Source organism: Mastomys coucha, unplaced genomic scaffold, assembly GCF_008632895.1.
Source record: "Mastomys coucha isolate ucsf_1 unplaced genomic scaffold, UCSF_Mcou_1 pScaffold21, whole genome shotgun sequence".
NCBI classification, from domain to species: Eukaryota; Metazoa; Chordata; class Mammalia; order Rodentia; family Muridae; genus Mastomys; species Mastomys coucha.
The window spans coordinates 20,660,910-20,673,567 of NW_022196904.1; the positions used below are offsets into that span (position 1 = coordinate 20,660,910).

The 12,658-nt window shown below is 48.7% G+C and overlaps 1 protein-coding gene across 1 annotated transcript in view; it reads left to right on the plus strand.

The window, feature by feature from the left end:
* The window catches only part of Coq8b (coenzyme Q8B), a 25,979-nt gene that overhangs the window by 12,422 nt on the left and 899 nt on the right, over window positions 1-12,658 (plus strand). Inside the window, exons 11-14 of the mRNA XM_031385826.1 lie at window positions 4,528-4,669; window positions 4,777-4,884; window positions 6,617-6,682; window positions 12,164-12,250. Coding sequence (XP_031241686.1) covers window positions 4,528-4,669; window positions 4,777-4,884; window positions 6,617-6,682; window positions 12,164-12,250 — 403 coding nt within the window. The remainder of the gene's footprint in view (window positions 1-4,527; window positions 4,670-4,776; window positions 4,885-6,616; window positions 6,683-12,163; window positions 12,251-12,658) is intronic.

The window sequence follows — 12,658 nt, forward strand, 5'->3', positions numbered from 1 at the left end:
TTGAGAGAGGATTTCAGTCTGTAGCCCCAGCTGGTCTGGAACTCACTGTGTGGCTATGCTGGCTTTGTACTGATTCTGCTGCCTCTGCCTCTCCACTGCTGGGATGGCATGCATGTGCCACCTCATCTGGGTCTCCATGCCGGAGTATTTTGTGGCAGGGCAAATGAATAGACTCCAGCTAATGGAGAACAATATGGCTACATCTCCAGGTTATGCTCATGAGCAACAATTAAGGACAACTCAAGTCTGAGGATGTAGCTTAGTTGATGTCTGCGTAGCATACATTAGTCGCACTCTGGGGTCGATCCTCAGCACCCCTATAAGCCTGGAATGGTGGCTTATGCCTATAACCCTAGCATTCAAGAGGTAGAAGCCAGAAGTTCAGGGTCATCCTCAGGAATGTAGCTGAGTTTGAGGCCAGCCTGGGCCACATGAGACACCATCTCAAAAAAGCAAAACAACAAAACAAAACAAAGAGAGACACCTAGAGAAGAACCTTACAGTAGGTCTTATGAGTCAGCTATGTCTCCCAGCATGCCGACCTCAGGGGATGGGAGGAGGCAGTCCAGGCAACAGTCATACCAGGCCTGTGTCCTGGACCCTGATGAGTGCAGGCTTCAGTCTCAGGTCAGCCCTTACAAGGTTCTGTGGCCTGATTCCATTCAGTAGTCTCGGGAGAGCGTTCTCCTTGGGGAGGTGTGCTAATTAGTGCGTAGTACAGGCCTGGCTTTTGAGAAGTAGGGCCTGGATCAGAGACCTCATAAACTAGGACCACATACCAACCCAAAGTAGGACCCTGCAAGGCAGAATGACACCAGGGGACAGGCCAGAGCAACGCCATGCAGTATCTGAGGACATTGTCCCAGGATCCCCCAAAGCCTATGCCTCTGCGGCCTGCCCATCTGGCTGTTCCCAGCATCCCCACAGGTCCCCACTCAACTTCTTCACCCACTGTGCAAGGCATGTGGAGGCCAGAGAACAGCCTTACTTAGGTGTCCATCTGTTCTCTGAGGCAGAACCTCTCTCTGGCCCAGAACTGGACACATAGACTAGGCTGGCTAGCCATGGAGTCCCAGGGATCCAGCTGTTGCTGCTTCCCCATGGCGGGGATTACAATTGCATGCCCCTCCTAACTTTTGTAGGTTCTGCTGGTAAAACACGAGTGCTCATGCATATGTGGTAAGCCCTTTTCTAATGGAGCTGTCTCCTTGGCCCGTTGGTTTTGAAGAATGCCATGTAACCCAGACTGGCCTCAAACTCCCTGTGTAGCTGAGGATACCCTTGAACTCTGCATCTCGGGTTCAGATGTGTACCACCACACCCGAGTCTTAATGGCAGACTAAGACATGATAGGAAACACTGTCGCCATAATGCTGCAGCAGTCAACCTGCTGAAATGAAATGGAAGTGTAATACACCCTGTATACAATGCATGTACTTCCTGCCTCTAGCTCCCAGTTGCTGGGACTACAGGTGTGCACCGCCACATCCGGGTCAGAGAAGGAGCCTCCAATTTATTTACCACTGTGTAGAGTCCAAGACCTTCCTGTATGTATGGGGGGCACACTCCTAGACGCCCCCAGTGGATGCCTGAAGCCCAGTTAGTTCCCAACCCTGTGCAGACTCTTTTCCCCAGGGAGTACCTATGGATCAACCTCACAGGCTAGGCACAGTGTTCCCTGCTGTAGCAAGCGTGTGCCACCAGGAGCACTTGTGTTCCAGGCGTCTGCCCTCAAGATGAATGAATACCTTTCCACCTTTGTTCAAACTGTTGTCCTCCTGCCTCAGCCTTCTCACGCAAGCCTGCTATGCTTCACAAGGTGCCTCAGTTACCTCACCCAAGCATTTGGCTCAAATGGTGGGAGTAACTCTTGCAGATTGTGGTAAAACTGGCACAGATTTCTTCTTCCTTCACCACAATTTCACACAGAGTTGTTCTCACTAAGAATCTTGATGGGTTGTAGCTTTTTTGTTTGTTTTTTGTTTTTCGAGACAGGGTTTCTCTCAGGGTTCCTGGCTGTCCTGGAACTCACTCTGTAGACCAGGCTGGCCTCGAACTCAGAAATCCGCCTGCCTCTGCCTCCCAAGTGCTGGGATTAAAGGCGTGCGCCTCCACTGCCTGGTTGGGCTGTGGCTTTTTTATTCTCCTCATTGAACCTGAGCATTTTACTGCCTCCCAGCACTCTGTGGGCTGGTGAGGTGTCTCCTTAGTTAAAGACCTTGCCACCCAGCCCTGGACTGGATTTCCAGGACCCAGAGAGTGGAAAGAGGAAACTGACACCCGCTAGGTTGTCCCCCGCAATCCACACATGCTCCATGATCTGTGATAGACAGGCACGCACGAGTACACGTACGCACACACGCGTGCAGGGGCACACAAACCTCACATGCGTGCACATACTAAATAAATGTAAAAAAAAGAAAGAAAAAATTAGCCTGTCATCATCCTCCTATAAGCAGCCCTCATTTTAAAAAGGCCAGAAAATAGAAGGATGAGTTATGAAGCGAGGACTAGCAGGGATGGGAGGGATGAGAGAGGGTGACAGTGAGCTGACTAAAATACATTGTGTGTGTGCCCGTGTATGTGAAAATGCCATAATGAAATCCACTGTGTATGACTAATACATATTAATTGAAAAAGACAAACAGTTTAGAAAAAAGGGGAAAGGTGTTTTATGCTCTTCATTGGGACATCTGAGATGCCAACATTCCTGCTCTGGCTTTGCGACCATTATTAAGTAAAATAAAGGTGCCTTGGACACCGCCAATGTAATATCACAGCACTCATCCTGCCGAGGCGGCTAAGCACGCTTAGGAGGGAAGTGTATCACTCTGTGTGCCATGAGGGAAGTGTGTCACACTGTGTGCCATGAGGGAAGTGTATCACTCTGTGTGCCATGAGGGAAGTGTGTCACACTGTGTGCCATGAGGGAAGTGTGTCACACTGTGTGCCATGAGGGAAGTGTGTCACACTGTGTGCCATGAGGGAAGTGTGTCACACTGTGCCATGACTGTGTGCCATGAGGGAAGTGCATCACACTATGTGCCAGCATATTCTGGATGAGTAGATTATTCATACTGCTTGGAATGGTACTCAATTTTAAATTTGTAAATTACTTCTGGAATTTTTTTTCTAATTGAGATTTTTTATTTGGTTGTTTGGTTGTTTGGGTTTTTCAAGACAGGGTTTCTCTGTGTAGCCCTGGCTGTCCTGGAACTCACTCTGTAGACCAGGCTGGCCTCGAACTCAGAAATCCGCCTGCCTCTGCTTCCCAAGTGCTGGGATTAAAGGCGTACACCACCACCGCCCTGCTGAGATATTTTTTTTATTATATGGATGTTTTGTTTGTGTGTATGTGTGTGCACCATGTACATGCAATACTCTCAGAGGCCAGAAGAGGGCATCAGATGCCTGGAGCTGGAGTTAAACAGATTGTGAGCCACCATTGTGAATGTTGGGAACCCAGGTGCTCTGTAAGAGCAGCCAGTGCTCTTAACCACTGAGCCATCCCTCCAGCCCACCTGCCCCCACCCCCTCACCCCTTTTCTCTTGATTGTTTTTTGAAACAGAATCTTATGTTCCCTGGCTGGCCTGGATCATGCTGTGTCACAGGAGTTGGCTCTGAGGCCCAGAGCTTTCCTCCACTCTCCAATGCTAGGTTTAGAATTGGTCACACTCCCACGTCCAGCTTAGAATTATCCATTTAATATTTTTAGACCAAGGTTTACCACAAGTAACTGAAATGTCAGAATAGGATTCTCTAGTGACCCCAAGGAGTGACTAGTGATTACCACTGTAGAGCCATAGAGTAAAAACTCTTCAATAAAGAATTTATAATATTTATTACTTAGTATGTGTGTATACATGTGTGTACATGCCAGTATACAAATGCTGATGCACACATGTGGGAATCAGAGGGCAACTTTTAAGAATCCGTAAGCCCTGGGATCAAACTCAGGTCATATGCTTTGGGACAGGTCCCTTTATCCATCCTCTAAGCCATCTCACTGGCCATAAAATAGCTATATTTTAAAGTGATGTGTGAGCTAAATACTCTGAGCTCGTCGTCAGTAACCAGAAGAAGGTCAGAGAAGGATTAGTAGGAGGGAAGTAGTAACTGGGTCTCCAGCCACACCCAGTTAAAAGACTACACAGAGCCAGGCAGGGGTGGTGTACGCTTTAATCCCAGCACTTGGGAGGCAGAGGCAGATGGATTTCTGGGTTCAAGGCCAGCCTGGTCTACAAAGTAAGTTCCAGGACAGCCAGGGCTACACAGAGAAACCCTGTCTCAGAAAAAAAAAAAAAAGTACACAGTACTACAATGTCTGTTAAATGACAGTCCAGCCAGGTATTGGCTGTCACCCAAGGCAGCCAAGCCAGAGAAGGGTGCTGGGCGAGGGGAGGAAAGCCTAGAGCAAGATGGCCTGCCTTTAAGGGCTTCTCAGTAAAAGAGCCAGTTCAAACCAAGCCTCTGGGCTCTAGAGTGTGAAGAAGTCTCTCTCATCCCTCGCCCTTTTCCTGTCCCAGGAAGCTCCTGGCTGACGACCCCTTCTTCCGAGTGCCAGCGGTGGTGCAGGAGCTATGCACAACACGGGTGCTGGGCATGGAGCTGGCTGGGGGAATCCCTCTAGACCAGTGCCAGGGCCTGAGCCAGGACATCCGGAATCAGGTACATCTCCTTGTGGAACGGGACCAGGAAGAGCCAGGCGTTCACTTTCTCTCCCGGGCAGGAGGACGGGCAGGACGCCTCACCGGCATGTCTTCTTGTTCCTCCAGATTTGCTTTCAGCTCCTGAGGTTGTGTCTGCGGGAGCTGTTTGAGTTCAGATTCATGCAGACAGATCCCAACTGGGCCAACTTCCTGTATGATGCCTCCAGCCACAAGGTTGGTTCTTTATGATATGGATCAGGGTACATTGGCTAGCTGCTATAAAGAGTATTTTCCCAAGGGCCAAAGAGATGGCTCCGTGAGTAAAGCTGCTTGCTACCGAGCCTGATGGCCCTAACGTCAGTCCCCAGGAAGGTGGGAGAAGTAATGTCTGACTTGCCACACATAATATGTAATAACTTAACACATAATAAGTGCAAAAATGGAGCTGGAGGGATGGCTCAGTGGTCATCTTACAGAGGGACATGAGTCACTTCCCAGCATCCACATGGTGGTTCACAACCATCTGTAACTCCAGTTCCAAGGGATTCCAATACCCTCTTCTACCTCTGTGGCACCAGGCTTGCAAGTGCTGCACAGAAATACATGTAGACAGAACATCCATCCATATATAATGAATCTTTCTAAAATATAAGTAGACCAAAAAGATGAACTAGAATGCATACCATGATAGGGAAACCTACGAGACATGTAGGGCCAAGATAGAAATTATAGGACAATTATATTAAACACTATTGAAAGTTTTCTGAAAGCAGGGTTTCACTGTGTAGCCCAGGCTGGTCTGAATTCCTAATCCTTCTGCTTCATCTGTAACTACAGACATTTATCTCCAGGTTTGGTGTCTCTGTATATTATAAAGCTTTAATAAATTATGGAACTATTACTATATATGTTCTGTGCCTACATATAGATGTAGAAGATATGCATGAGAATTTTAGGAAAATTAATTTTTAAATTTATTGTTTTACTCTTTTATTTGTATGGGTACTTTGCATGTGTCTGTGCACCATGGGATGCAGTGACTGAGGAGACCAAAAGAGGACATTGGATTCCTTGGGACTGAAATTACAGTCAGCCACCATGTGGGTGCTGGGAATCGAACCCAAGTCCTCTGAACGACCAGCCAGTGCTCTTAACCACTGAGCCATCCCTGGAGTTCTGAGGAAATCATTTAATGATCTTAGTTTCTGGCAAGTAGTAATCTTGGAGAGAGAGGTCCTGGGAGTATATGGGTGAAGGAGGAATAAACTGGTATTCATATTTTAAGCTGATTAGTAGGATTTGTGGCTATTCATTTAATTTCTCAGATGTCTCATTCTCTGGGGTATCTTATAGTCCCAAGATTTGTATTAAAGGCAAATAAGCTATGTGTGGAGGCACCCACTTTTAATCCTAGTACCCCAGAGGCAGAGGAAGCCCAGACTGTGTCATGAAACCTGGTTTCAAAAACAAACAAAACAAAAACAAAAACCCAAATAGACAACAAAAGAAAGCTAGCACTAAAGTTCAGCCTTAAAGCACCTGCCATGGGCTGGCGAGATGGCTCAGTGGGTAAGAGCACCAACTGCTCTTCGGAAGGTCATGAGTTCAAATCCCAGCAACCACATGGTGGCTCACATCCACCCGTAATGAAATCTGATGCCCTCTTCTGGTGTGTCTGAAGATAGCTACAGTGTACTCATTTATAATAATAAATAAATCTTAAAAAAAAAAAAAAGTACCTGCCAGTGGAATATGCCAGTGGGTGGCAGGGGTGTGGCTAGAATGTGCCAGTGAGTGGCAGGGGTATGGCTAGAATGTGCCAGGGGGTGGCAGGGGGGCTGGGGGGGAGGGTGTGTGTGTGTGGCTCAAGAGCAGGGGTGGGGCTGCAGGAGAGAGGAAGAGGGGTCCAGTCGGAGCAGTAGGAATGGTAACAGCACCCCACATTCCAGTCATCCATTGTTCCCAGGTGACTCTACTGGACTTTGGTGCAAGCCGGGCCTTTGGAACAGAGTTCACGGACCATTACATTGAGGTGAGCACAAACCCTGTGGCTTCTGAAGGGTCAGGGCTCAAGCCAGGTAGGGAGGACAGGGCAAGAAGGAAAAAGCAGACTGCAGCTAAGAAACACAGGGCTTTAAGATGGTTCACAGTAAAGCACTTACCGCCATGCGCTGAGGAGGAGGCGGGGGGCGGGGGGGGTGAGTCTCTGTGAGCTCCAGGCCAGCCAGGGTTACATAGTGAGACTCTATTATAGTAATAGTAATAACAGCTAGTGACTCCCACCACTTAGTCATATTACAAGTACTATTTGATTGAAAGTGGCTAGGGCCGGGGCTGGTGAGATGGCTCAACGGTTAGGAGCACTGGCTGCTCTTCCAGAGGTTCTGAGCTCAACTCCCAGCAACCACATGGTGGCTCACAGCCATCTATAGGGGGAACTGATGCCCTCTTCAGGCAGGCAGATGTATATGCAGCAGAGTACTCATACATTAAATAAATAAAAATAAAAAAGAAGAAAGAAAGTGGCCAGGGCCACTTAGAGCCCCATTATAGGCAATGTAACTGAGCTTAGAGACAGATTGCCCCAAATCCCAGCAGGCCTGTGAGTGGCAGGTAGTCTGGATCCAGCCTGCACCTCCCAGGAAGCTGGAGCTCTTCGGGGAGTGCTTCCTCGCCGGCTTTGTTCCTCCCTTTCTCCCTCCAAGTCTGTCAGTGGCAGCAGCTGCACAGGTCATCCCACTTGTGTCTACACAGCTTGGGCTTTCCATTCATCTAGTTGTCAGTTCCAACATTCCCTGACTGCCCCTTGGTGCCCAGCTCTATTCTGGATAATACTGGCGACAGTCGTCTCCCCATCACAGAGTTCAGTCTGTGTCCCACAGCTGTGGGACAGTGTCTTCGTTAAGGTTTCCATTGCTGCAAAGAGACATGACCAAGGCAACTCTTATAAAGGACAATACTTAGGCCAGGCTTAAAGGGTCAGAGGTTCAGTCCATTCTCATCATGGCAGATAGCATGATAGTGTGCGGGCAGACATGGTGCTGGAGAAGGAGCTGAGAGTCCTTGGATCCAAGGTACCCAGGAGGAGAGACTGGCTTCCAGGCAGATAGGAGGGTACTCTCTCCAACAAGGCTACACTTCTTCTTTCTTTGTTTTTTTTCAAAACAGGATTTCTCTGTATAGCCTTGGCTGTCCTGGAACTCACTCTGTAGACCTGGCTGGCCTCGAACTCAGAAATCCTCCTACCTCTGCCTCCCAAGTGCTGGGATTAAAGGTGTGTGCCACCACTGCCCGGCAAGGCCACACCTCCTAATATTGCCACGAACCTATCCCAGCTTGAGGATTCAAGGGAGGCTTCCTGGAGGAAGAGATGTTGAACTGAGAGCTGAGGGATGCAAAGGACCAATCAGGAAGAGGCTAAAAGTATATTCAGATAAACTTTCAAGGGTCAAGAGGTGTTTAGTCACTATTCTATTGCTGTAGAGACACCATGACCAAGGCAAGGCTTACAAAGTTTAATTGGGGGCTTGCCTACTCTTTCAAGGGCTTAGTCTATTATCATGGCAGGAAGGATGGTGGCAAGCTGGTGTGCTTGAGCTACATCCTGATCCATAGGCAGAGACAGACAGACAGACAAGACAGACAGAAAGAGCCTGGCATGGGCGCTTGACATGTCAAAACTATACCCCCCCACCCCCCATGACATGTTTCTTCCAACAAGGCCACACCAACTCTGACAACACCTCTTAATCTTTCTAATCCTTTCAAAGAGTTCTACTCTCATCAAATATATGAGCCTATGGGAACCATTCTCAAATGACCACAGAGGAATTAGGAAAATCCTTGTGTATGATGGTGCTTCTAAGGAGAAATGGTCATTTAAGGGCCAGTGAGATGGCTCAGTGGTTAAGAGCACTTGTTGGTCATGCAGAGGACAGGAGTCTCAGTCATGGTCCTATTGCTGTGAAGAGGCACCATGACTGAGGCAACTTGTAAAAGAAAGCATTTGCTGAGGGGTGAGTCCATGGCCATGAAGACAGGAGCAGAGCTTGGCAGCACTCATGTGTGGCACTGTAGCAGCAGCCAAGAGCTCCTATTTGATCTACAAGCAGGAGGCAGAGAGATAACCCAGCCTGGTGTGGGCTTTTGAGACCTTAAAGTCATGCCCCAGTGCCGCGGGCCTGCCAATCTGGGCCTCCCTCAACCCGCGGGAGAAACGGGGTCCTAGTCAGGTCGACAAGGTGTAGGCGAAGAAATGACGGCAGAGACGACACATGAAGTATAAGATCTAAATGTATTTCTTAGAAATGGCATCAGACTTTTACAGTCATTGTAAAAGAGAGATGGTAAATCTGGCAGCTCAACAGTTGAGGTACATCTGAGGCTATCTAAAACATACTGGGTCTAAAGCAGCAGCTATCTCCTCTGAACTGGTGCTCTATCCCCAGGGCCCAAGCACTCTGGGCCAGGGCGAATGCGGATGCATGAATCTGAGTCTTAGCCCATCTAAGTTCTAGTGCTAGTCCTTCTGCGAGCCCAAGTCCTTCTTCTCCCAGTCCTTCTGCTAGACTGAAGTCATGTAGGCAAGCGACCCCCACACCAAGGTCAGCAGAGTCTGGTAGTTAGGTGTGAAGCAGGAGGAAGAGGGGTGGAGCCCTCCCTGTTGAAGTATTCTTATGCTAATTCTCTGGTTCTTGCTGGAGGCAGGCAGAGGGGAGTCTTGACCTAACACTTTTAGCTAGTGTCCTAGAGTGAGGGGAACCCTTCAATTACTGTCTAGTACGTAAAATATTAAACTGGGATAGTTGGAAACTTTGTGTCGGCCAGGAGACAATGCCCAGTCTTAACCATTTACAAATCAATTCTTGTGGTACCTTTATGCCTAATTATGAGGGCGTGTTGACGATTGGAAAAACTAATCTGGAACACTTCTGAGTTAGGGGATACCAGCGACTAGTCTGAAATCCAGGAGGCACAGAACTCCTTTTGAAGTCTTATTGCCTCTTATTCTTTATCAGGATTTTATCCCCGATATTTTGGATGTGACTGGAGTAGACGAGTGTGCGTAGCACCCCAGTAACACACCTCCTCTAACAAGACCACACCTCCTAGTCCTTCTCCAAACCGGTCCACTGACTAGGGACCAAGTGTTCAGTATTCAAACATGAGCCTATGCAGCCGTGCTTTTCCAAACCACCACACTGAACCTCAGTACCCAACACCCATAAGGACTCATATCCATCAGCAAGCAGGGCACCAGGAGCCCTTCTCTGTTCTGATTGGACAGGTAGGAGTTGGGTGGAGCCAGGACATCCTGGGTCCTGCTTTGGCCCCACTGCCTTCTTACCTCCTGAGATGCTTCCGGAAGGGCCTGAGGGTAGGAGAAGCAACGGAGTTGAAAATTTCCCCTGAGTAGTAAATAGCCTGAAGCCTGGGGACTAAGCCCAGGTGAGCACCCGGGGAGGGAGACCCTGTAGACATAGGGCCAAGGTGCAAATGGCCTTGAAGACAGGAGAAAAATGTCTAAGACAAGGCTGAAGGCTCTGGCCTGAGACCTTTTTTTTTTTTTTTTTAAGATTTATTTATTATTATACATAAGTACACTGTAGCTGTTTTCAGACGTGCTCAAAGAGGGCGTCAGATCTTGTTACAGGTGGTTGTGAGCCACCATGTGGTTGCTGGGATTTGAACTCAGGACCTTTGGAAGAAGTCAGTGCTCTTAGCTGCTGAGCCATCTCACCAGCCCCATAGCCTGAGAACTTTTAAGACCACTCCTAGTTGTTGACAAAGACGAAGACTAGGTGACATAACACTATGCCCACACTCCATACTCACAGGCACATAGGACATTTGAGGCACAAAGCCAAGGCCTTCACAAGTACTTGAACCACCCCATTTCTTATCAACATTCCCTTCCCAAACTTGGATCACCTTAACTTTTTCCAATTAAAACAAAACAATTTTTTGTTGTTGTTGTTGTTGTTTTGTTTTTCAAGACAGGGTTTCTCTGTATAGCCCTGACTGTCCTGGAACTCACTCTGTAGGCCAGGCTGGCCTTGAACTCAGAAATCCACTTGCCTCTGCCTCCCAAGTGCTGGGATTAGATGTGGTGGACTATAATCAGAGTGCTTGGGATGCTCAAACAGGACAGGAGAATCATGAGTTCAAGGCCAGCCTAGGTTTCATATGGAGACCATATTTATTTATTTGTTTGCTTGTTTGTCTTTAAGTGTGTGTGTGTATATATATGAGGGCATATAGGTATACACATGTCCTCATGCACCATGGGGCCACATGGGGAGGTCAGAGGAGAATCTGCCGGAATCAGTGGGGCCTGAGGACCAATTTCAGATCATCTGACTTGTCAGCACCTTTATTAGCTGAACTACCTTTAAAAAAAGAAAAAGAAAATCAGCCCGTTTATATGGAACCCTAACAGATGACCAGACGAGTCATATGCATGGGGGATCTATAACAGAATTACGGGTCTGTCTCAGGCCACTCTCCCAAAGAAAGGGTGGTGCAGTGGGTCAGGGCTGCACAGGTTCCTCTCCCTGCTCTGAGCCCACCTCTTCTGCACAGGGACCCTGGTCCTGCAAGGGACCCAGTGACAGCAAGAGTAGTCCACACTGCGGCAGATACTTCCTCTCTAGTCACAGTGCTGAGCCCACACAGTGACCCCATGTAGAACCAAAGTTCCTTACTCCGCAGAACCCATTTCACAGATGAGAAGGCAATGGCTCAGCTACAGTTACCCCAGAGTCCTCTAAAGCCAAGGGAGCTGGTGCAGGTGCTTCAGTGCCTCCCTCTGCAGGACCAGACAGGAGCTGAGCTCTACAGCAAGCATCCCGAGTGCCTTGTCTCATGGCCAGTGCCGCTGCACCCAACTCAAAGTCCAAGAGGGAGAATGGCACTCAGGCAGCCTAGGATGCTGTTCCATCCTTGTCTAGTGTCTGGAGCCATCAACAGATGTGACAGTCTACTCTGGGCCACCCAGAGCTTCCAGGTGGTTCTGCATTCTCAGTGGATGGCAGAGCTCCTGACCATTTCCTCCTGCAGGCTCTCTTGAGGGAGATAGAGCAGGGACAGAGTAGGGAGGGGGCAGCTTCTATGTGAAAGAGTATACCAGTGAGAGAAAATGGAGGTGATCCAGGTTGGGCAAAATATCTCCTCCTCACTTCTCTCTCTCCCCCTTCCCCTTTTTAACAGTGTTCCTTGGTAGTCCAGGCTAGCTTTGAACTCATAATCATGACCCTGCCTCCTGAGTACTAGGATTGTAGATATGTACTGCTCTACCCTTCTGGCTAGTATTTCCTATTATCTAGACCCTCCCTTGTGGCCTGGTGTGACGGTACAGACCCCTAATCCTTCAACTAGGAGATCAGTTCCTGGTTATCCCCAGCTACTCAGTGAGTTCAACATAGTGTAGGCTGTATCAGACTCTGCCCCAAAATAAAAACAAGAACCCCAAAGTCTCCCTTAACCCACACCGGTCTGTCCTCCGACATCCCAGGTGGTGAAGGCTGCAGCAGACGGAGACAGAGATCGGGTTCTACAGAAGTCCCAGGACCTCAAGTTCCTTACAGGCTTTGAAACCAAGGTTGGTTGCCTCTGAGCAGAAGAGGGCTGCTGTGTTTGTGGCTGTGTTTGCTTTAGGGGACCAGTGTCTTTTGGGAGCAGAGGAGCAGCATAGCTCTACTGAGCAACTGGAGAAGGGATGGGGGGAGGGGGCTGAGGGAGGTAGAGACTTCTATCCCAGGGCAGTGAGATTACTGGATGCACTAGCTTATACTGAGGAGCCCTGGGGTGAAGCTACTAAGTGGAGGGAGTGACTATTTATCTATCCTGGGAATCCTGGGTTTGAGGAATAGAGTTGCTTGTAGAAAGCAGGGGCTCTTGGAGACAGGGGGTGCTGTGGGTAGGAGGTGACTACTTACTACTCTTAGAGGATCTAAGGGGCCAGCAATACAAACCTTCCACCACTGAGTCAGCCCCCCCCCCCAAGCCC